We start from the raw sequence: 24,217 nt of genomic DNA, 5'->3' as shown, positions 1-24,217 counted from the left end.
ATCACAAGACCGGAAAATAATTAAACTAATTAACCCCCTGTGGCTCGGGGGGAGTAGAATACGGCCACGGTAACCCCTGCCTGTCGTAAGAGGCGACTAAAAGGGGGATCTAAAGAAGCGAGCGAGAACTAAAAGTAATGCAAAAGCGTAAGAAAGAATGTAAGTAAAAGAGCGATTAGCGTAAGCATAAAGAAGTTTCAAAATTGCGTGGGAGAGTGTTGGTCGTAGTGCCAACCACCAAGGCGCGTTACCGACAGAGTTCGTTGGGCAAAAAGGGACGGTAAAGTCCCTAAAGAACGCCGCCCGGAGAAAATGGGATGCAAAAATGCAAAACTAATGCATAAATGGGATGCAAAAACTAATTATTTTACACATTTTCTTCATTATCGACCTCGACGCCGGTCGGTAAAATTTCGGAAAGTCGGTCGATAAGTTGTTGAGTAGTTTCCGCCGGTTTCGTATAGGTGGCGCTAAGTTCCTACAACTTCCGATGACGCTCACTGGCGCGCCTCTGCAGCATAAAAATGGCGGGTTTGATTAAAGCAGTGACATACTGCGATATTTTAACTCCAATTTTCAGACAACAGAAATGCGTAATTCCCATTGCAACAACATTAACGCGACATTGTTCTACAGCTACTCAAAATGATGAAAACTACGATATTATTATTTGCGGCGGTGGTATGGTGGGAACAACACTTTTATGCGCCTTAGGTTAGTGTTCTTTTCGGTCTTAAAATAATATTTAATATTTATCCATCAGTTTATCAAGTGTCCTGTTTCATTCATTTTTTTTATGTCGTAACAGCGAATAATAGAAGACTCGAAAATAAAAATATTCTCTTATTAGAAGGTAGTAAAAAGTTTGAATACACACTTCCAGAAAAATATTCTAATCGTGTGGTCGCGTTAAATCAACAAACACGTACTTTACTTTCAAGCATAGGAGCTTGGCAACATATAGAAGCAGCACGATATTGTGCAGTACGAAAAATGCAGGTATTACCAAAGTTTAACATGAAAAATTTATTACTTTATTCCTTATAACAGTTTTACAAATGTTGTACTTAAATGTAAAATATTTAGTAGGTATGGGATGCCTGTTCTGATGCTATGATTGTATTCAATGAAGATCACTTGGCTGAAGAAATTGCTTATATAGTTGAAAATGACTTACTATTACATGGAGTAAATAAGCAGTTGACAGAAAAGGAAAATGTGAATGTGATTTATGACTCTAAGGTTGAAAATATCAAATTACCTGAAAAAGAAGGAGATAATGCAGAAGTACAATTACAAAATGGCAAAAAGTATAAAACAAAGTTATTGGTAAGTAAATGAAAAGTATATATAAGTATATTATGAAATTGATATTGTAAATGCTATACATCTTGTTTAATTATAATAATCCCTAGCAATGTTTTCAACTTTGTTGGTCAAATTATCCAAATGTGCACTGATATTATACGAGCATCTTTTTAACTCTGTAACCACTTCATTTAATTGTTGGCTATTATCATTTGTGGAAGTTGTACTATATAGCCTACTTAATCTGAAGTGTCCTGTTTCTGTACTATTTGAATTACGCGTATACGTAGTTTTTGTATTTATATAACGATTTTTTCTTTCACTTACTAAATGATACACAGCTTTTATTAAATCGCGTGGTAAACGATTTTCACGGGGATCGTTAGGGCGAATATGAATTGCACAATGATGTGGTGGATGTAAGAGAAGTGCACCTTGCCTACATGCTTTCATTATTCTCTTTGGTGCATGATCTAATAGTTTTGAAAATAACATACTTTCTAAATGTGCTACTAATTCTGCTCTACGTACAAGTCTGTCCAATCCAGCACATCTTCTTAATTCTTGTATATCTGATACAGCAAGGCCCATCATCAGATTTGTTAAAATCACTGTCACTAAGATAACAAAACTTAGAAGCATCAAGTGTGCAGTACCAGAATATAAAATTGGTGCATCTTCATCAAAAAATACATCTTCAAATTCTAACTCTCCAGACATCATTATAATAGTTTTCAGTAAACCAACTAGAGGATTACTAAATGATTTGTAATTTTTATGTAATACACTGAAACCTAAAGAGAAACCTATTATAAGACATATATAAGCACCAAGAAATTTGAAAAAGTTAATTGATACTTGAGTAAACATTTGTATATAGAGCCCAAACATAGGAAATCTTCCAACCACCATCATTAATTCTATCCAAATTAATAAAATAGCTACAGCTGCCACATGATGCTGCCAGTCATTTATTGGCATGAGTAGAACTATGATTGATAATAATATAACACTCCATTGAAGCCAATTTTCCCATCTTTTAATGTAAATGTATATACCATGAGTCATTTGAAAGAATTCTTTGCCAGCTAATACTATAGTAAATATTAACACTAGCCAAAATAGTATCTTTTTAAATTTTTCAACATTCCAAAAATATGTTACTGCAATGTATGATGTAAAAAATGCTACGAAAATAGAATGAAATATTAGATTTAGTAAAAAAAATTTACGAATTCTCAACCATTTTAAGTAAAGAAAACTTTCACATAAGGGATGCTTCAGTACGTGTCTTTGACCAACTTCCACAAGGCAAAGCATTAAATCTGTTTCTCCCCTACCACCGGGAACCAGTGGTCTAAAATCTAATCTTAATTCGCAATCAAGATCACCCAATTCATGATCGTGTAAAGAAATCGCATGATCTAAACGTGAAATAAATCTCGGCAATACGTCCGGTGTTCTACGTACGATAAAACTTAATGTAGAGATACCACCTTTTGTTCTAGCAGTAACATCTGCTCCTCTCGATAGTAACATCATTACCGTTGATGAACTTTCATTTAACGCCGCAATATGCAAAGGCGTGTAACCAAATTTGTCAGCTTTGTTGATTAAAGCACCAGCCTTTTAAAATAAATAAAACCCATAGTTTTTAACGGTTATACGTTTTTCGCTTAATTTTTTTATAATCAATTAATGAACCTGTATCAAAATCTTCACCAATTCTATTCCTCTGGTTACTTTTGCAACAGCAGCGTGTAAAGGGGTGCGACCGTCGTTATCTTCTGTACTAACTGTAGCCCCAAAATTTATAAGGGTCTCTAAAGTCTCTGCAGATTGAGACAGAGCCGCTAAATGCATAGGTGCTTGACCTCTTGCATTTTTCACTTCGCATGCTGCACCAGCATCTAAGAGTAGCTTTGTGCATTCCGCGCTACCTTCTTCGGCTGCTAAATGTAATGGTGTGGATCTCATAGAACTGAATTGTACTCTTACATCCGCCCCATAACTTAATAATAATTTCATGCATGTAACAGAACCTAAACTTGCTGCTACATGCAATGGGGTTTCAGTATAAACCTGTTTAAAGGATTAGACTAAAATGAAGGAATTTTTAGTAATTCAAGTGATACTTGTAAATACATACCTGTGGATTATTAGGGGAGGCACCTGCTCGTAATAATGCTTCAACACAATCTGCTGCATTACTTACAACAGCATAGTAGAGAGGACTTTTACCAGACAATCCAGCATTTACATCAGCTCGTGATTTTATTAAACATTTAACAGAAGCAAAATCACCTGTAGCAGCGGCACAGTGTAAAGGTGTACATTTTTTATTATAATCCCACTCACACGGATTAGCTCCATATTTTAATAACTCTTCTATAATTTTCACCGATCCCGCACAGGCGGCTAAATGTAGCGGTGTCCTACAGGATGAATAGATTAATATCCGAAAATTTGGTTAATTTATTATCCAATTTCATACCTGCCGTCGCTATCTCTGGCAGTAACTTTTGCATTTTTACTTAATAAAGCTTTGACCAGATCTAGATGACATAGATAGCAAGAAACTAAGAGACAAGTGTTTGGCCACCTTGTAAAAAGTTGTGAAACAGTTGCATTTGCAGCTGCTTCATTTTCAATACTCAGTGATGTGTTTTGTATGTGTCTATATTAAATAGAATTCGAATTATATTCAATATAATTGGTATAATTGTAAATAAACTACTAATTGTACCCGTTTGCAAATGAAGATATGGTAGTTTTCTGATTTTTCAGTGTAACTTCATTCAAGTCAGTATTTAAAAATTCGTCAAGACAATTGCGCAAAGTGTCACCGTGAAGGGTGGGAATAAGAGAAAGTGCATGCTCTCCTGCTGGAAGATTAGATAAAGCTTGAACAATCTCTTCTGTATTCCATAGTTGTTGATTTGTCATTTGCTTCTCATTTATATGACACGTAACAATAGATTCAGAACTATGCTCAGAGCTAATACTGTTCTTTTCTATATTATCCATCCAAATATTTTCGCACTCTTCACAGTCTTCCTGAAATAATTAATATTCAATAAATAACATTTAATACGCTTGTTTATACTTACAGTATCATTAATAACGATGGTAGGCGGCGTCATTACATGTTCTTCATTGAGTTCTTCTTGAGAATTATGACTACTCAATAATCTACTTAAAAGTGGTTTCTTTTTTAAAATTGACATGTTGCTTTTCATTATTTTTTCCTATGAATATAAAGTGAAAAAAAGTAAGAAAAAACTAATCATTTTATGTGTCTACGTATTGCGTTAAAAATTCTTAAAATAATTCTTCAAAAATTTTGTTTGCTAAAAATACAAAACTTTTATAAATTTTAAGGAAAGGTGTGTGTTACACTTACCGGTTCGTCTCCGATGATGTAAAACCTCGGATAATCGGGGTTCTGCTGTACTTCAAACCTATTTCAGTTACCAGTATGGTTTGAAACAAGCCCACACATGTTCTCTGATGTTTATAAAACAGAACTGGCATATATTTAGCTCTCCCTACTTTTTCATGTAAATTTGCAGAAGAAAGAAATTTTTTTAGAGCTTCTTTATTTAAAGTACTTTCTTCTGTTGTTACCACTATGTAAAAGTTATACACTTTCTACTTAAAATATATACACATTATACAATTTTACTTACACAACATATTTCTTTACTTGATTGATAAGAACATCCTTTGAGGAAATAACTATATGTTTGATTATTTTTTCCTTAAGAACTTGAGGCAAACGTTTTAATCATTTGCAATTTAAACAACTTATATTAGAATTGTAATCATTAAGGCAGCATTAAATTATTTGTTATGAATAACTAAGGCTGTATTGTGAAAATTTATATATGTGAAAAAGCAGTTGATTCTTACAAGGTCAAGTGCTAAGCAGTCTGACAGTATGTTCAGAATTCTCACTGAAATGTGGCACAGAACTGAAGTTATTTCCAGACACATTGCCTGTCTGTTAATGTTTCCCCTTCCAAACACCGTACCACTTACATTATCAGATTTTTATTATACTGCTTTTAGCATAGTAAATTTTATTGGAATTAATTATCCATATTAAGATCTACATTTTATTGAATGTTTGTTTCAGATTGGAGCAGATGGTGTAAACTCATTGGTACGAAAAGTAATGGGAGTACAGTATGTAAAATGGGATTATGATCAAATGGCTATAGTTGCAACGCTTGAACTGTCAGAGGTAAATGCCAGATTATTGTATAATCAGTGTGTTATTTACAATAATATTAATTATATTTTCATTTCAGCCTACAGAAAATATTGTTGCATGGCAGAGATTCTTACCAAATGGTCCAATAGCGTTACTCCCAGTAAGATTCACAGTTAACTAGAACCAACTAAAGTATTGCATCAATTTACTTTTTGCCTTTTATCATAGTTAACAGATAGTCTGAGTTCTCTCGTATGGTCGCTACCAACAGATGAAGCCAAAAGGCTGTTAAAAGTTTCAGAGGAGGAATTTGTTGATAGCATAAACAGTGCTTTATGGAAGGTTTATCCAAAAGATGGTATGGTTGAAAGTGGTTTGCGTGCACTTCAGCAATTACTTGATGGATTATCTTTACAAACTGGTGTAATAAGACAGTTACAACCATCAATATCAGATGTCATAGAAGGATCACGGGCAGCTTTTCCATTACACTTTGGTCACTCTGTGTCTTATGTACGACCAGGAACTGTTTTAGTTGGGTAACTAAAGAAACAAAATTATATATGTAAAAATTGTAACATGCAAAACAATAATTCGTATACTAAATTTTTTAGAGATGCAGCACATAGAGTTCATCCATTAGCTGGGCAAGGAGTAAATTTAGGTTTTGGAGATGTAACACTATTGGTTACACTTCTTGCAGAAGCTGCTATGAATGGAGCTCCTTTGGGAGACATAACATACTTAAGAAAATACGAAACGTTGCGACAACGCTATAATGTTCCAATAATGCTTGCTATTGACGCACTACATAGATTATATAAAGGAACAGCAGCCCCTATTGTGCTAGTTAGAAGTTTAGGATTGCAATTAACAAATGCTATTCCAGCTTTAAAGGTATTTCATTACTATATTAAAATTGGAAAATATACTTCAATTTATTAATAATTACATTACTTTTTCAGAAAGTTCTAATAGGACATGCATCTGGTCAAGCAGGAAATTTATGTTAATAATTTATGTAAATATTTTTGTATTATAGTATACATATATAAATATATATACTAATCACTGCTGAAATAAAAGTTAAGATAATGATCATTTATATCATTTGGTATATACTGAGTAATTATTTATACACGGTATACTCTTTTTGTTATTATACTTTTAATTCTATATAAATCATTATGGTCTTTACACAAATAATATATTTTGTATGTGGAATCTAATATTTAAGAAAACTTTTTAATGATATTTCAAGGAAGATTTATCGAAATTTACATAAAACAATAAATTTCCAGTTAATTTCAGGTGGCAAAAATATGACAAGATATAGAAATTTATGCATATCATTTGTTACTCCACGTGGTTAGAGGTTAAAGAACAATATAGTAACAGGTTATTATGTCACTATTTCAGAAAAAACAAGTAATTAAAACAGTGTTCAATAGAAATAGCCAAATATTTTTGAGAAAAAAATGCATAAATTAAAGTATTGTTAAATGTGATTTTGTAATTACAACTGTATTATGTTTTCAATATGCACATAATTTATATAGGTTATTTCTGAATTATTTCTGAAACATATTAATAATTTTTGGTTTCAAAAATAGAAGTGTACTACATAAAATTTTGATTGTGACTTTATTTGAATTACGTAAGGAAGAATTATTAAAAAAATAAGAAGGATTTTATTTTTAAGGTAATGTAAAGAGAGGTTATTTTTATGCCATATTTATGTTATAAATAAAAAATCTTTTTAACAGCTTTTGTGTTGTTTCAGATTTACGATTCAACATTTAACAAAAATCTTATTTGACTTTTAATAGACAATGTTTATATCTAAAAGACTGATAAAAGGAGTTGCAGTTGGATTAATTGGAATAGGTACGTTGGCATCTTTGAGAGCAAATGAATATGATTTAGGATCTATAGGTATTGTGCGGCTAGGACGTGCTGCAGTTACTGTTTTTATAATTGGGAAGCATTATAAAACTGAACTATATGATAGTAACCTAAATCCAGATACTCAAGAGTATTTAGAGTTAAAATCAAAAGTACACAAATATGGAGCAGAAAAGCTCCTGGAACTTTGCTGTGACAATAAAGGTGTTTATATAAAAGTAGGCCAACATATTGGTGCACTAGACTATTTATTACCATCAGAATATGTTCAAACCATGAGGGTATTACACAGTGCTGCACCACAATCATCCTTTAAGGATGTACTCACTGTACTCAAAGAAGATTTTAAAAGAGATCCATATGAAATATTTGAAAGTATCAATCCTAAACCTTTGGGTGCTGCTAGTTTAGCACAGGTTCACAAAGCTGTGTTAAAAAATGGTGATGTTGTAGCTATTAAAGTTCAACATCGAGCTGTTAAAACAAATTCTTATGTAGATATCAAGACCATGTCAGCTTTAGTGAAAATAACATCATTAGTATTTCCAGATTTTAAATTTGATTGGCTCGTTGACGAAACCAAAAAGAATCTTCCAAGAGAATTAGATTTTAGTCAAGAAGGAAAAAATGCAGAGAAAGTTCAGAAAATATTTTCACACTATCATTGGTTAAAAATACCAAAGATATATTGGAACCTGTCATCATCACGTGTTTTAACAATGGAATTTATTGAAGGAGGTCAAATTAATGATCTGAAATACATTCAAGATAATAACTTAAATCCTTATGAAGTCAGCAGTAAATTAGGTCGACTTTATAGTCACATGATATTTATTGTGGGTTTTGTACATTCTGATCCACATCCCGGTAATGTTTTAGTTACGAATAATAATAATGAAGCAGAAATCATACTATTAGATCATGGTTTGTATGCAAATCTGTCTGATGAATTTAGGTGGGAATATTCCAAGCTTTGGTTAGCTATATTAAATGGTGATAAAGCTGCAATGCAAAGGCACTGTGCTAAATTAGGTGTTGGAGATATGTATGGATTGCTGGCTTGCATGGTTTCAGGAAGGTCTTGGAATACAATTATGTCTGGTGTTCGGAAAACCAAGTATGATTCAGAAGAAAAACAAGAATTTCAAAGAGAAATACCAAATTTATTGCCACAAATTAGTCATGTATTAGAAAAAGTGAATCGACAAATGTTATTAATTCTTAAAACGAATGATCTTATGCGTTGCATTGAATATTCTTTACACACAGAATCTAGAATGTCAGGCATGATGGAAATGTCAAAATGTTGTATACTTTCGGTATACGGAGAAAAATTAAAATCTTGTACAAATACATGGGAAAAATGGAAAGTTTCTGTATCTAAACAATGGACACTTTTTAAGTGGTCATTGTATTATTTGTATCTAGGAGTATTAAATTTCAATATAATAGATTCTGTAGATTCATTCATGAAGAATGAATTTTATGCACTTTAATGATACGCTATTTTTAGGAGAAATAAAATGTATTTGTTTAAATTGAACATGTAATTAATTAAATGGTATAATCAAAGGTTTTCTAAATAATGTTATAATTTAATATGTTCAAGAAATTTGTTAAAGGTAGAAATGTTTTTGTATAAACTATACAAGTAAATATTTCATATTTATTTTTACACATCAAATGAAAAATACAAAAAAAAAGTAATTATTTTCTGTTTGATAGTAAGATACTGTACTACAGATATACATGTATGAATGAACATTTTCTTTATTAAGAGTGTAAATTTGTTCTGTTATGTATTGATCAAAAACATAGTCATGATTATGTAAATTAATAAATTCTAATAATAATTTATTACAAACATGTACCTATATTGTACAATAATTTCATAGACAATATTTATTCCCAGTTATTTATTATTTTTTTGTCTCACGAGGCCCAACCCTTTATCACTGCATCCCTTACATGTCTGCATCCTTAACATCCCTGTATCCCTTATATCACCACATTCCCTATATTCCTGCATCTCGTATATGCCGGCATTCCTTATACTTCGGCATCCCTTACATTTTTGCATCCCTTACATCTCTGTACCCTTTATATCACTGTATCCCTTACACTCCTGAATTCTCCCTGCATCCCTTGTATCCTTTCAACCCTTATAATAAATATATTATAAATAAAATACTTATGGCCACTGGTTCGAGTAAAGGTAAGTAAAGGAAAATACAAGTAAGTACAGGTAAGTACAGGTAAGTACAGGTAAGTAAAGGTAAGTAAAGTCTCGTAAAATCTAATTTTAAATTTAAATTTTTGCAAAATTTAGTTCCCCCTTTTGCCGCCAGAGGGCGCTGATTCGACGTCGAGATTTTAGTTCGCATTCTTCCCGCCAGAGGGCCAAAATCTCGGTCTGCTTTAGTTCCTTTTTTTGAAACCAGATGGCGCTGATTCGACGTCGAGATTTTAGTTCACATTCTTCCCGCCAGAGGGCCAAAATCTCGGTCTGCTTTAGTTCCTTTTTTTGAAACCAGATGGCGCTGATTCGACGTCGAGATTTTAGTTCGCATTTTTCCCGGCAGAGGGCCAAAATTTTGGCAAGCTTTAGTTCCTTTTTCCAAAACCAGAGGGCGCTGATTCGACATCGAAATTTTAGTTCGCATTTTTGCCGCTAGGGGGCGCTCTTTTTTCAAATTTTCGCGAAATTCTCGAAACCAACTTACCTTTACTTACCTTTATTCGAAGCAGTTTTATAATATATTTATTATAAGGGATGCAGAGATGTAAGGAATGAAGAGATGAAACGAATGTAGGGATGAAAAGAATGTAGGGGTGTAAGGGATGAAGCGATGTAAGGAATGTAGGCATGAAACGAATGTAGGAATGATAATAATGTAGGGATTTAAGGGATGATAAGAATGTAGGGGTGTAAGGGATGAAGAGATGTAAGGTATGTACGGATGAAAAGAATGCAGGGGTGTAAGGGGTGAAGCGATGTAAGGAATGTAGGGATGATAATAAAGTAGGGATTTAAGGGATGATAAGAATATAGGGGTGTAAGGGATGAAGAGATGTAAGGAATGTACGGATGAAAAGAATGCAGGGATGTAAGGGCTACTGAGATGGCCATGGCCTATAATGAGGGATAAAATTATATAAATAACTGGAACAAGTAAAATAAATCGGGTCCTCGACTAAGACCCAAAAGAGGAATATAATCATAAATGTTATCCGCTTTGATGAGCTTATTTAATAAACAAAAAAAAATAAATTAAATAAACTCTGGAAAAAACTTATACTGGTTGTGCCCTCTTCATACGGTCCTGTTATTATCCGGGGTGTCAGAGACCCCAAAACACCAATGACTCTCTTTGCATACCGACATTGTGGTATCTGGGGTTTCGGAGACCCCAAAGCATTAATGAATCTCTTTACATACCGACAGTATGGTATCTGGGGTGTCGAAGACCCCAAAGCGCCAATAACTCTCTTTGCATACCGACAATATGGTATCTGGGGTTTCGGAGACCCCAAAGCATCAATGACTCTCTTTACATACCGACAATATGGTATCTGGGGTTTCAGGGACCCCGTGAATCCTCTCGGGGTGCCTAGGACCCCGGTTACCACCCTCGGGGTCCTGAGAACCCCTGCTAACATTCTGGGGTTCTCGGGAACCCCGAATACAATTCTGGGGTTCTCAGGAACCCCGGATTCCGTCTTCGGGTTCTTAAGAACCCCTGACGTAATCTTGGGGTTCTTAGGAACCCCGGATACAGTCTTGGGGTTCTCAGGAACCCCGAATGCAACTTTGGGGTTCTCAGGACCCCGAAGCAAATAGCGAAATATAAGAACGAAAAACGAACAAATCGTGAAACTCACTTGTTCGGAATAGTGATGGGTTTGACCGGATCTAGCGAAGTATAAGAACGAAAAACGAACAAATCATGAAACACACTTGTTCGGGCTAGTAATGGGTACGACCTGAGTCTATCCTGGGGTTTCGGAGACCCCAAAACACAAATGATACGCCAATATACAGTAACACTAGTCACTGTATATAGCTTTCAGAAAATAATGAACATTGTATTAGGAATTGGGAACGTTACGTCACATCTGTTCGCGTCGGCTTTTCCATAAAATCCTTCTATTAAGGGATGAACAGATGTAAGGAATGTAGGGATGAAAAAAATGTAGGGATGTAAGGGTTGAAGCGACGAAAAGAATGTAGGGATGAAAAGAATGCAGGGATGTAAGGGATGCAGAGATGTAAGGAATGTAGGGATGAAAAAAATGTAGGGGTGTAAGGGATGAAGCGATTAAAAGAATGCAGGGTTGTAAGAGATGAAGAGATGCAGGGAATGTAGGGATGAAAAAAACTTACTTACATACACTTAAACATTTTTCTGCCTTGTTTTCGGGCATGCGTACAACGTCTCAGCGACACTCACAGGCATGTTTCCACGTTATTAAAGGAAGGATGTATATATAGTGGAATATGTTTCTACTTCGTCATTATGTTACTCATGCTTTCATATGTATTTTATTACATCACAAATACTATTTTTAAAATGATTGAACAAATACGTGTTCGAAACGTATCTTTTCTGCGTCATTTATTACGAATTAGTGCATCATAAGGCCTTGACAAAGAAAAGTATCTACGTCATATATATAGGAAAAGCATGTTTATTGTTATATTTTAGCTTTTAAATTTATACGTGTATGTACAATAAGTATGGTTTTATCTCTGTAAAATAAAAATAAACAGAAAGGAAAGCGTCCTTTTACATTTCTTGCGTATAAAGACAGTTATTCTTGCCGGCGTTGCCACGTTTTAGAATGCCTGCGTATTTTTATATTTTTAAATTAATACCTTGATCAATTACGTGACTCACAGTTTGATTTTAAATGGATGTTAATTAAAAAAAGCAATCCCTTACTAGCAATAAAAGAAAAAACATAGATTTGTTTAATATAAATTTACATTTTCTATTTTAATCAATTTCCCAAGATATATATTTATTTGATATTATTGTTGTTAATAATAGAAACATTGTTTTATGAGTTATTTGTTTGGAAGTAAATTTATTTTACGTCTAATATCTTTAATTTTTTGAAAGAACGTTTATTCGACGTTTTAGAAAGTGCTTGGCATCGTAAGCGATACTTTCAAATCATAACCTATAACTGTACAAAGTAGTACGTTTATCTTCATTCCTAAAAATGCATATAAAATATAATACGTAAATGGAAAATTCGGGAAAATCCAATAAAATTAAGGTGTGGTATAACATTGATCGAAACGATTCGAAGAAACTTGGCAACGCTGAAAATTATCTGCAACGGAACACTACGACGCTGTATGAAAAGGCATGCAAGTGGTGGGGAAACTGACCGCACGACGTATTCTTACGTTGAAGATAATTGTTTAAAACTGACAAATTTAACTAAATTTTATACAGAATACATGAAATTTAATAGAAAATTGTTAGGTGTATACTTAAATATAGAATAAACAAGCATATTTCGAAGAAATTGATGATAATTTAGGATTTACTAGGAACTACTTTCTATCGATCGCGCGTAAGAACACCACTTAACTCGAAGTGGAGGGTATATAAGTCAGGTATGGGGGGTGACGCCTTGGCATTTCCTGAGTCATCCTCACACGGTGAAGCTGTATCTTGCTCGCTGGTTCGAAGTCTCGCTATTGTGGGGTTTTTCTTCCATTCGGCGAAAAACCCGAGCCAGATACAGGTTGGTGTACCTTTTACTTATTCAGTAATTAGGTGGAAAAAAAAAAAGAGTTAAAGTCGTAAAGAACGCGTGTGGCGACTATTATCTTCGTAATAAGTTAATTTCTCAAGAGATCAAGATAGAATATCGATTTACCTTGTGCCGTCGTTGGAAAGAAGATATCACCCGAGTTCAACAATTAAGCAAGAAAAAAAACTATATTCAGAAGCAAGAAATCATGGTAGCCAGCAATCGAGTTCGGGATATCGATGTCGATAGACCGAGTCATACCGAACAATTAGCTAATTGGATCAGTAGAGTCCGCTGCAAGAAATTAATGTGTCGTCGTAACCGTAAACGTGATTTACGTGTCGAAGCAGTGCTTACTTGCGCGCTTTTCAAAGCCGAACATGAATTGCGTAGTAAACAATTGTCTCGCATTTCAAAATGGCAACAATTCAAAAAGCAATTCTTGAAAGACGCAGACTATACGAATTGCAACTTTTACAATACCGAAGATCTGAAGAATTCAAAATGTTACGAAGAGAGGAATCCATGGCAGGGTCCTTTGTGTCCGGAATTAAGCAGTTTGGACAATTTCATGTCGAAATTGGGTGAGATCAAAGTACCGTTGCAGCGGTGAAGAGACTTGAAAAGGAAGCTCCTGGGTCTGAAAAACCTAGGAACGCGATGGGAACCCGATTCAGAAGAAGATAATATCGTTAGCAGTGTTCTGTCAATGAAATCTTATCGACTTTAACAGAGCGCCATCTACGAAGGAATCTCGAATAATGCAGTACCGCATCCGTGATGTGTCGGTACTGCGGGACTAGAAGTCGCATTACTATCCTGGTGTATATCTGGATATTTTTTACTTGCAGTCTCGCCGTTTGAGATGGCATTGGGACGGGCGGAGGGAGGTTGCCGTTCGCAGTGACGATGCTGGGCGTACACGCAGAAAGGGGGATCCCAATGTTTCTAATCTACGCCTTTCATCGGTTTGGTTTGTAAACTGTATCGGAACAAATGCATTTCCTTTTGCAAATTTCTTGTAAAATAATGCCATTTGAAATCATAAAAAAACCATTCAAAGAGCGTTTGATCCATTGTTTATTTTTTCAGAAGTACACACCGACTCTTACATAGAACGTTATGTATTTGTATTGTGTAATTTTCTAAAAGTTTGTACAGTACATTTTAGATACTACACATAGATTTAATGATAGCTTTCGTTCGAAGGGATTTGTATATCATGCCAAACGTTAATTGAACAATTTTTTTTGTAACCATTGTGATACAGCAGAAGAGGAGCCAAAGAATTAAGATAATAAATGTTGAAAAGAAAAATTGACAATTCTTTCTGTAATCACTTTAATCATCACCGTTATTAATGCCAAAAATCCTTTTCAGTCTGGCATACACCTTACAAAATTCTATCACATGCAAGAGATCTACGCACGTAATCAAGCTGGTTGGTCATCAGCGAGGCTATTTCGTCTGTCTGTATGCGAGAGATCAGGAGTGGTGAGATGTGGTTATGGGATAAGGAAAAAGGGGAAATCATGTTTGTTCTTAGAAATACTCACGTCAAGTTCGCTGGCCGAATTACGCACAATGCTGAAGTCATACACACAAGTCCAAGTATCTTACATTCTCCATGCTTCTCTGTATTGAGAATCCAACCGATCGTCGTCGACTAAGTCTTGAAAAATCATCCGGGGCTGCGGTTGAACATAGGCAATACCGTGACAAACAGCGCAGCACACTCGAGCAAATCCTGTTTGGTGAGCTTAATCCCTTTTATCCGTTACCTGTGCAAATATGTTTTCTCAGGTCCAGAAGGTTTTCCGATACCAAGTCGTTACGCGAGTGTTCTACTCATTGACGCGTGTACCATGCGAGGTCGACTAAACTGGACGCACACCCGAAGAAACCGTATATAGCCCCGTTTCAATTAGGAATAAGATTCCTGAGGTATGGAGTAATTCGATGCATGTCTCTCGAACCTAGATGATCCAGAAAGGCCAAGTACTGCAAGTAGCATCAATTCATTTTTATAAGGGCATGCATATATATTTATATGAAAAGGGCTCAACAATTACATGATTACGTTGAATTGAATATCGATATCACATTAAGTTGAACATGATTTTTCGTCAATCGGCTACTGGATAATTACGTTCACAGATTTAGTATTGCTGCATTATTCCTCAGATGCTAGAGCAAGGAAAAAGATATCTTCGTAATATAACGTTCTAGATTAACGAACAAAATAATTCCTGATGGGAAGTATATATAAAAATTGAGCAAACAAAGGAATAGAAGTATATATATATATATATTGATTCGTACAAAACCGACACAAAATACCAAGTATTGTTCCATCAGTATAATTTGAGATTGAGGGGTATTTCGAAGTTTCCAAAATAATAGAGGAGTATATGCGAATAAAATTCCATTAAATTATTAAATATACGTAAAAATATTTATGGAATATTCATGAAACGGAATGATATGATATTTTTAATTTGAAGGAGGTATTGTTATCAGCGATAAATCAGGATATTGGAATGCAGGTGGAAGGTACTTATTAAGGTTACATCTGTGATCGACCCCTGTGAGTTGAAGTCCAGCTTAAAGGAGTTCAATCTCTTTATAAGTCATTAGAAAAAACGTGGTATCAAACGTATCTTCATAAATATTATTTTGAAATGTTGCTTTTTCCAAAGAAATTGTTCGGGTGTCTTTGTTTTATACTGCAGGAGTGGCTGGAAAGATAAATTGTGGGTGGCGTATAAGCGACTACAGCCAGGCAATTGGTTCTGTTGCTGGAGCGCGTCACGTTCATGTTGGTTGAAGGTATATGCTGTATATTAAGTAGAATACTTTGTAGAAAGTGGGTTGGAATGGCTGGGGGGTGCGGGAGGGAGGGGCGAAGAGAGTACATGTTATGTTTCAGCTAGAAAAATGGGCTAGAGAACACGTTTAATCAACTGTGCACGCTTCTTGACCTACACACACGTTACGTATAAATCCTAACTGGATCCTGACATAGTTACTACCGATAACTGACCGATGAGATACTTGATTTAAGTACAAGCTACGCTTTTAAGTAGAGGCAGTGTGAAAAGAAGGTAACAGCGTAATTGCAAGCAGTTCAAATTTGTAAAAATTGTGCATATATAAGTAGGGGGAATATCGGGGAATTGGGTATGCAATCTTGTGTTGTGAGCTACAGGGTTGATGCTGTTGCTATCCTTTAACTGCGATGGATGAAATCTGGAATGGAATTCGTTAATAATGGATGGATACACCCAAGCCGGTCGTTTTCTATGTAGTAGCAGAAATATTGATTCTACAGTTTCAGTACTTTGAAGCAGATACAGCTATATGTACACTGTAATCAATAAGCATGATACGATTGTAAGTTTTTTCTGCACTTAAATTGCATTCGGCTGTTGAAGGATTTGGAGATGTACAACGAAACATTGATTAAGGAATGGAAGAGGATGAGAAGAGTATACTCTTGTACAGAAACGTATTTTCATTTTGCTTAAAGCATTATCTTCGATAAGATATATTTTAGATCGACGAGGGGTGATCCATTCCAGCATGAGTATTTCATCAATGGATTCTTAACAATACTGTGAAGATGCTTTTCATGTGTTATAATTTTAATAGAGTTCACGTGGCTACTTAATATGTGTGTGAGAGAGAGAGAGAGAGAGAAGTACCTGGAGAAATTGGGGAGGGCTGTAAGACAATCTATTGAGTTTTCTTCACAGAAAGATATTAGCAGTTGACCATACATTTGAAACTGATAAATTGCAAACGACAGCATGACGGCATTAAAGCATATGAAGTTACCAAATTAGGCTTGCTCAAATGTATAAATGACTGATAATGTTTTCTGGAGTATCTTTGGTGGATTTGATTTTTGCTTCAGGAAGTGCAAGAAAATTTCACTCGTCGAGTAATGAGACTGTACTGAGCTGCTATTTTAAGGGGCAATCCCCGTATACCGAAGTACATTATGTATGTATATATTACTTTAAAGAACATTATTTTCATTACATTAGGAACAAGAAATATGGCAAATGGGAAAATTTTCAAAAACTTTAGATATAAAGTATTAAAAGATGTATTTGAAAAAGTAAAATTCATTATATTTGAGATGCAAATATTTAATAACGAGTTTGTACAGAACGAAGATAAAAGATCAAAATCAACATCATTGGGTTTTTGTCGAGTAACTGTAAGTAACAGTTTGATTAGGATTCAATATTAATATTAATCGTGGTATTGAATGTTTTCGATGAGTGTAAACATAGTGTTAATGCTTATAATGATTAGTGCTTTGCTAAATGTAAAATTTTTGAAAATATTCAGTTTCAAATGAAGTTATTGTTTCACTTTAAAGTTCAGTTACACCGTGTTACAAGTGTTGAAAGTTACAAAATATGTATTAAGTTCGTGATTACGTGGGAATTGTGAAACGTTGAACATCAAAAAATGATTAATCCAAAGTCTGCTATGTATCAGATAATCCATGAACATGTTACTAACAGTATTCATAGTTCTAGTGAGTGAAAAAAAAGTTCAGTTTTCCTAAGACAAATCTTTTGAAGAAGAGACTGAAAGAGTAAATGCAGTTAATTTGTGATTTACAGTAGTAGTGTTTTCTTAATGTTGCATTATGCTTTGATAATTTACTAATTTTTATTCTAGGGTATTCGTTTGATAATTCAGGATTTTATATGATTTCTGCTTGTGTAATTTAATGTATGATTGCAGACTTGATTTACCATTTTAATAGAAATATAATAGCGTGAGATGAGTTAGGACAGGAAAGCTTGCCGCTAATTGTTTGTTAAGTAGATAACATTCGCAAGAAAATAAGTTAACATAGAAAATGAAGCAGTTCGAAGACTGAAGCTAATGAACGTTTCACGTAAATATTCTCACATGTATCCATTATACATTTTGATCTCTGCCAAAACGTGTGGAAAAGACAATGCAAGTATATGCTATATGTAAAATCTCTGGTACCCAGTTCTCGCAAATTCATGGGAATCTATGCTCAGCAGATAAGTTAAAACAACGTGACAATTTAGGATTTAATCATTTATATAAATTATATTGTGGTTATTTCATGTGGAGTAGTTTGTAAACGTACATTTTTTTTTCATGTTCCATGCTTCCCTTTCGGAAAAGCTAACCAAATGTTTTAGGAATCGATCATCACGATCATATGAGAATTCGTACAAACAAGAAATCTTAATATCTGGGAGAAGCATAACAGCGATTTAGATCTCTATTCATTGTCTTACGGAATTTGGTGGTATTCTGGCTCGTCATTAGCAGCTGTTAGCAGTTTTCTGGATTGTCGAATAACTGGAAAATCGGATGAGATTCGTTGAGTTCGTGGGTTTTCTTCTATTTTCTGACGAAAAATCAAAGGCCGGATTATGAAATATAAAATGGAGGAATAAGTTGAATGCCAATTTGATGCTACAACTCGAAAATTGAAGTCGACTATATATATCTGGATTGTTCGTTATTATTGTATTCTATGATGGAAATGCGAGTTCAAAAAGGGGGAAGGCAGTTGAGGATTTCCACTTGGATTTTTCAAAGGATCTGTTGTATAGGCATTTTGAGATAGAGGAATACAGGATGCAGAGTTCCAGCAAAAATGCCTTCCTTTTTATTTAAAAAAAGTAAGACTCGTCTGATTTAAAAGAATTTCAAACCTGGTTCACAGGAAATCAAACTAAGTAAATTTCTGTTTCTTTTCAGATTTATTTATAGCAGTATGATTTTAATGAATTTGATCAAGAGTTACATTTTAATATTTAAGAAACAGGGAAGAATTTCAAACGTACTTCATCTAATGTTTTCCAACATCTTTTCTAACTAAATCTGAAGAATTGAAAATTGAAAAATGGGCAATTACATATGCAGTATCGAATGATATAACATAGTCAAACTAGAACTTATAAAAGAACTCATTACCAGTAACTGAAACGCCAAGAATACTGTAGGAATTTGTGTAAAAAAAGCTTTTTTGAGATTGGAGTGTATACTTGTCAGACATAAAAAGAAAGTATTAAGTTAGATTTCATGAGGTCTAAAAAGTAGGTTACTACCTTGGGCTTCATTATATGAAGAATAAGCAAGAAACTATATGAGACGAAGAAAGTATCACCATAAGGACATCGTATAGTAGGAAAAGATACTACCACAAAATGACGCGCAACGAAGAAGATGAAGAAAATAAAATAACGTGGGAACAGCATTCGATAGAAGTAATATAGGCAGGAGAAAAGGCGTTTCAGTACGGAGTTTTATGGAAGACCTAAATAAAAAAGGTAATCAGTTCGTCTTTTTGGTGAACGCATAATGAATGGAAAGTATTAATATGTGGAGAATTTATTCACCTGAGATTTTATGGAATGCAGATTTTTTTCACCATGGGTCATCATAGAAGTCGGATAATTTTCAATACCGAGACTTCCTGAAATGTAGACCAATTTTTAACGTGGGACTTCGTGGGATACACATAGTAATCAACGCGGGACTTCGTGGGAGGCGCACGGTAATCAACGTGGGACTTCGTGGGACGTGGACCAGGGGCCATCATGGGACTTCATGAGAAGTGGACCAGGAGGTAGTCATCGTGGGACTTCATGGGACGTGGATCAGTAGTCATCGTGGGACTTCGTGGGACGTGGACCAAGAGTCAGCGTGGGACTTCGTGGGACGTGGACCGGTAATCATCATGGGACTTCGTGGAACATGGACCAGGGATCATCGTGGAACATCGTGGAACATGGACCAGGGATCATCGTGGGACTTCGTGGGACGTGGATAGTTACCAACATGGAACATCGTGGGACTTGATGGGATTTGGGAAAGTTTGCTACCAATCTTCTACGTGGGACTACGTGGGACTTCGCGGGATTTGAATACAGTATCAACGTGGGACTTGATGGGATTCAAGGACAGCATCAACGTGGGACTTCGTGGGATTCGAGGACAGCATCAACGTGGGGCTTCGTGGGATTCGAAGAAGAAGAACCAACGCTGAAATTTCATTAGGAAGGCTATTCAAAGAAGATACCAACATTGAAGATTTGAAGACTTCACAGGAAGATACATTTTTCATCATCTTTAAATTTGTGAAACATTAAAAAATATCAACATGGCAAAATTCTATGAGATCTAGAAAACTAACACACGATTTTGTAATGTATGCATTAGAAGTTACAATTGATAAATTTGTGACATACACGACATTTTAGCAAAATATTCCGTACAATTATAAAAAACTTTATGATATTTTAAAAACAAATGTCACAGTGAGTTTTTAAAAAAGGGTATTGCACATGTTGAAATTACGTAAATTCTAGTAGTAAAAATGTCATAAAATTATTAATTTGTAAATTGACAAACGCAAGAAAAGTAAAATAAAGAAAACGATGTACGCTCGTATATAATTTGAATAAACGATTTACATTGATTTAATTCATGGCGTTATAACGAATTAAATGTAAAACTGAATTCATTAGTAATAAAAAAAGTTAAAATTAAATTTGTGATGTTATCCGATTAATTCTTGATTCTTCTGAATATGATCGAAACATTTAACCTAAACGTTTATTAAGGGGTAAGTTTAATACGAATAACATTGTTAGTTGTAATACTGAACTACATGAGAATTTAGAGTTTTAATCTTTTTATATCTTCCGGGCGAAAATCTATTCTTAAAGAAGCTATTCGTCGAACTTCCGCGGGTGTTAGTCGCCATGCTATTGCATCTGCACCACAGTAATCGGCTAATTCTTCCACTTTTTCTACACTTAATATTGTAGCTATTTGGGTTAGCCGGGCAAACTTGTCACGTACAGACCAAGAAGTGAAGGCAGCCAAGTAACTTGCTAATGATCTAATTTCTTTGTCGAGTATAAGACCCCCTGCCTAAATTGAATTGAAATTAATTATAGTCTTATAGAAACACGTACATTTTAAATATACGTACTCTGTTAAAAGTCGATTTTAATACAACTTTCTCTAAACGAGCTGTAACTTCAGCAGTAAGAAGACCAATTAACGCATCGTAATTGGCTGTTGTTAGACTTCCTTTAAAACTTTGAAGCAAACCGTCTAAGTTCATGATTAAGGTTTGTACAAAAGGTTCTTCCGTTTCGTATCTTAATAAATCATCCTGAAAATATAATTTATTGTTTTAAATGACTAGGGGTTCTACGTAGTTGTTATTTACCTCGTTCATGTGATGATCTATCGATGAGAAGGCATCGACCCAAGGTGTAACTCTAGGTTTAATAGCGCTTACACGTAATTGTTCTAAACCATAATCTGTAACAGCTCGCAAAATTGACATAACGCCCTTCAAACCAGACAAACAACTGTCGATTTTACCCCTATCCTTATCTTGCATATTAGGAAACGTGGCATCTATTTCTGTACTAAGGGTCTTACATAGCGTCTCAACATATTCAATACTTACGTCGGTATTGTTTAGATACGCCTAAACAATAGATACGTTAGATGTATAGATCTATCAAGTTTTTAACACTTTCAAAATCGTAATTAATTTTACCAGAAACGTTAAACGAGCGAGTTCTGTATCCGAAGTTTGTAAACGACCATGTTGAATACTTGTTTGAAGGGCACTATAAGCTTGAGCCAAATCTAAGTATCCAGCTGGATAGCCTTGTCGTAATCGATTTCGTAATCGATTTGCAAATTCTCCTTCTAAAATGCCACAAGCCATATTAACTACCGCACAGACACCATCTATACTCCAACTCGACATAGAACGCCTGTGTAGATAAATTTGATAAAATTAAAGTAAAATGTAAAAATATACTACTACTTAATGTAATACATAATTAATATTTTTCTGCTACCTGATACACTTTTGTACTATGAAGAAAACATCATCAACCATACTAGATGTTTGCTGATCCTGTTCTAAAGTATCCATTCCCAATGCTTTACTAACACTTTCTTCAAGAAAGTATCTTTCTAATGCAAGATAAGCACCCAAAAGTTCTTGCATTCCACGTGCTGTATCAGAGTTACTGATAATACTTTCAAATTCATTCATTAAATCTTTAAATTGTTCATCATTTGTTACACTAATTTCTATATCATTCTGTGTAATAAAAACGATGTATTTATTTGAAAAATTTGTATTATGTGAAAGATATTTAACTTACTTTAACCCTTCTTCTTAAAAATCGAATGTACAATTCTGCTCGTGAATGCATTATAGTAATTTCTCCTAGCAGCAAATCAAATTCTTTAGGATCTACCCTTTCAGAACTTGGTTTCCGAAGATGATCATTCACCATTTGTATTTTTTTAGATATACATCTATGTTTCATAAATTCTGCAATAATCTTCTTAGCTTGCCTATTTAAACAGTAATTAATAGTAATATTTAACATTATTTCTTGTATTTACACACAACTTACCTGTCACATTCTTTCTGGAGAATAGAAATTGTCATTAACAGTCTTCCAGGACCATAGTATGTTTCAATTATTGGTTGGTGTATTTCTACAATTCTAGCAATTCCCTCAAATAATAATGTCATAGTATCAGCAAAAATGACTGATGCTCTTTTGTCATTACTTTTAATTTCCAAAGCAGCTTTCAAATTTTTTTGTGCTGTTTCATGTAGCTGATATGAAAAATATATAACTTCAATATATCAATTGTTATCTAACTGAATTTATTAATGTGTATAACTTATTACCTTTGTACATAAATAACTGCAAAACTTTTTAAGTCCTTCTACATGCATTCCTAATAAAGGAAATATTTTGAAGAATCTTTCAACAGAAGCCAGATCTTCTGACTTAACTGCTTCATCAAATTTATGTGTGACCACTGTTCTAAGTTGTAATGCAGCTTGTTGTAAAGTGATTAAAGAACTACTAATACTAGTATGATCCATTAAGATATCTTCAGCTGTTCTTTCTAATAATTGTTGATCCATTGACAGATAACGATGAACATGTGCAGCTCCTTGTTCATAATCTTCATTACGTAATGCCATAGCTACCCCTTCACTGCATAATTGTAAATCAAGAATATCATTAACACGTCTTTGACATTCATATACTCTGCTCTAAAACAACATAATCATTAAATGATTACTACTGTGGTACATTATACAGTTAATAGTTACATACAAAGATAACTACATACCCTTGCCAGGTCTAACTGTCTTACTTTGGCACTAACATTCTCTGCTAAATCATTGGTACGTGCAATCATATTACAAAACTTTTCAGCTTCTGTACGTATTATATTAACATTAGGTAATACTTTACTTATATTTTGCAATTTTGCTTCTACATAACATTGTCTTGATAGTATATTTTCCAAATTTTTTTCTATTTTAATCTGCAATTAAAAATGTTACAAGTTGTTATTATTATAGACATCATTTAAACTTTATATAAAAATAAAAAAAATGATAAAACCTCATCTTCATGTAATTTATCGAGTATCTGTGCCAGATTTTGTTCATCTGGAGGTAATTCCATAATAGAAGTAATATATTACTTTATATATAAACAAAATCAACTACTACAGATCTAACAAAATTGGACATACCCAGTGACTACAGATGTAGAAGACTGGACATGCCTTTGTTTACTGAGGGGGTCCTAGACACCCCTTCATGAGATTAGACCTGCATGCTAGTATCGGTCTTTGTGCGCCTTTTTTCAAATCTCATTCTCTTTTGCATTTTACATTGTTTCATACATTTGCCATACTTTTGCTTCTGTTTTTCCGCCATACTTTTACAATTTTTTGCTTGTGTGTCCCCTTATAGTCGCCTCTTACGACAGGCAGGGGATACCGTGGCCGTATTCTAATCCCCCCGAGCCACAGGGGTCAAACTTACATATTTCTGAAATACGTAATTCCAGCGCCATCTATACAAACACAGCCCAAACTATTCGAGAATCTATTCCGACAGTCGGTAAGTTGCCGGCTTATCGATCG

General features: G+C 34.3%; 4 protein-coding genes and 1 long non-coding RNA gene across 12 annotated transcripts; 3 read left to right on the top strand and 2 right to left on the bottom strand.

Annotated features, from left to right (window-relative positions):
- Positions 1 to 23: 23 nt before the first annotated feature.
- Positions 24 to 6,630, top strand: Coq6 (ubiquinone biosynthesis protein COQ6, mitochondrial). Its single transcript, XM_034321593.2, has 8 exons — positions 24 to 714; positions 809 to 999; positions 1,090 to 1,329; positions 5,447 to 5,554; positions 5,622 to 5,684; positions 5,753 to 6,063; positions 6,139 to 6,421; positions 6,490 to 6,630. The coding sequence occupies exons 1-8, from the start codon at positions 525 to 527 to the stop codon at positions 6,535 to 6,537; spliced, it is 1,434 nt and encodes a 477-aa protein (XP_034177484.1). The 5' UTR covers positions 24 to 524; the 3' UTR covers positions 6,538 to 6,630.
- On the bottom strand, positions 1,328 to 5,309 carry pyx (transient receptor potential channel pyrexia). 5 transcript variants are annotated; one of them, XM_034321583.2, is made up of 8 exons: positions 4,998 to 5,305; positions 4,712 to 4,859; positions 4,419 to 4,556; positions 4,055 to 4,365; positions 3,803 to 3,985; positions 3,458 to 3,743; positions 3,013 to 3,390; positions 1,328 to 2,934 (listed from the first exon to the last, which is right to left on the bottom strand). In XM_034321583.2, exons 3-8 carry the CDS (start codon positions 4,545 to 4,547, stop codon positions 1,396 to 1,398), a joined length of 2,826 nt encoding a protein of 941 aa, XP_034177474.2. In that variant the 5' UTR covers positions 4,548 to 4,556; positions 4,712 to 4,859; positions 4,998 to 5,305; the 3' UTR covers positions 1,328 to 1,395. The 5 variants fall into 5 exon arrangements, with proteins under 5 accessions (XP_034177474.2, XP_034177478.1, XP_034177476.2 ...); XM_034321587.2 differs by having other exon boundaries at positions 1,328 to 2,102; positions 2,805 to 2,934; positions 4,712 to 5,303; XM_034321585.2 differs by having other exon boundaries at positions 4,455 to 4,556; positions 4,712 to 5,309.
- A 100-nt stretch (positions 6,631 to 6,730) lies between the features above and the next one.
- Positions 6,731 to 9,065, top strand: Adck1 (aarF domain containing kinase 1). Its single transcript, XM_034321591.2, has 2 exons — positions 6,731 to 7,226; positions 7,308 to 9,065. The coding sequence occupies exon 2, from the start codon at positions 7,357 to 7,359 to the stop codon at positions 8,923 to 8,925; it is 1,569 nt and encodes a 522-aa protein (XP_034177482.1). The 5' UTR covers positions 6,731 to 7,226; positions 7,308 to 7,356; the 3' UTR covers positions 8,926 to 9,065.
- Positions 9,066 to 13,062: 3,997 nt separating this feature from the next.
- On the top strand, positions 13,063 to 20,207 carry LOC117602891 (uncharacterized). 2 transcript variants are annotated; one of them, XR_013063131.1, is made up of 5 exons: positions 13,063 to 13,189; positions 14,050 to 16,027; positions 16,128 to 18,888; positions 18,968 to 19,539; positions 19,630 to 20,207. It is a non-coding gene; the product is annotated as an uncharacterized LOC117602891 (long non-coding RNA). The 2 variants fall into 2 exon arrangements; XR_004581074.2 differs by having other exon boundaries at positions 14,050 to 18,888.
- Cog4 (conserved oligomeric Golgi complex subunit 4) lies at positions 17,877 to 24,104 on the bottom strand. Of its 3 annotated transcripts, none has more exons than XM_034321426.2 (10): positions 23,822 to 24,104; positions 23,411 to 23,608; positions 22,956 to 23,271; positions 22,672 to 22,880; positions 22,414 to 22,609; positions 22,102 to 22,349; positions 21,792 to 22,014; positions 21,453 to 21,719; positions 21,210 to 21,395; positions 17,877 to 21,148 (listed from the first exon to the last, which is right to left on the bottom strand). In XM_034321426.2, the coding sequence occupies exons 3-10, from the start codon at positions 23,256 to 23,258 to the stop codon at positions 20,891 to 20,893; spliced, it is 1,890 nt and encodes a 629-aa protein (XP_034177317.1). In that variant the 5' UTR covers positions 23,259 to 23,271; positions 23,411 to 23,608; positions 23,822 to 24,104; the 3' UTR covers positions 17,877 to 20,890. The 3 variants fall into 3 exon arrangements, with proteins under 3 accessions (XP_034177317.1, XP_034177315.1, XP_034177316.1); XM_034321424.2 differs by having other exon boundaries at positions 22,956 to 23,330; positions 23,689 to 24,103; XM_034321425.2 differs by having other exon boundaries at positions 22,956 to 23,330; positions 23,822 to 24,103.
- Between the last annotated feature and the right edge of the window lie 113 nt (positions 24,105 to 24,217).

This window comes from Osmia lignaria, chromosome 12, assembly GCF_051020975.1.
Source record: "Osmia lignaria lignaria isolate PbOS001 chromosome 12, iyOsmLign1, whole genome shotgun sequence".
In the NCBI taxonomy this organism is placed as follows: domain Eukaryota; kingdom Metazoa; phylum Arthropoda; class Insecta; order Hymenoptera; family Megachilidae; genus Osmia; species Osmia lignaria.
The sequence above is the reverse complement of the archived record's forward strand: the minus strand, read 5'-3'. Positions and strand labels throughout refer to the sequence as shown.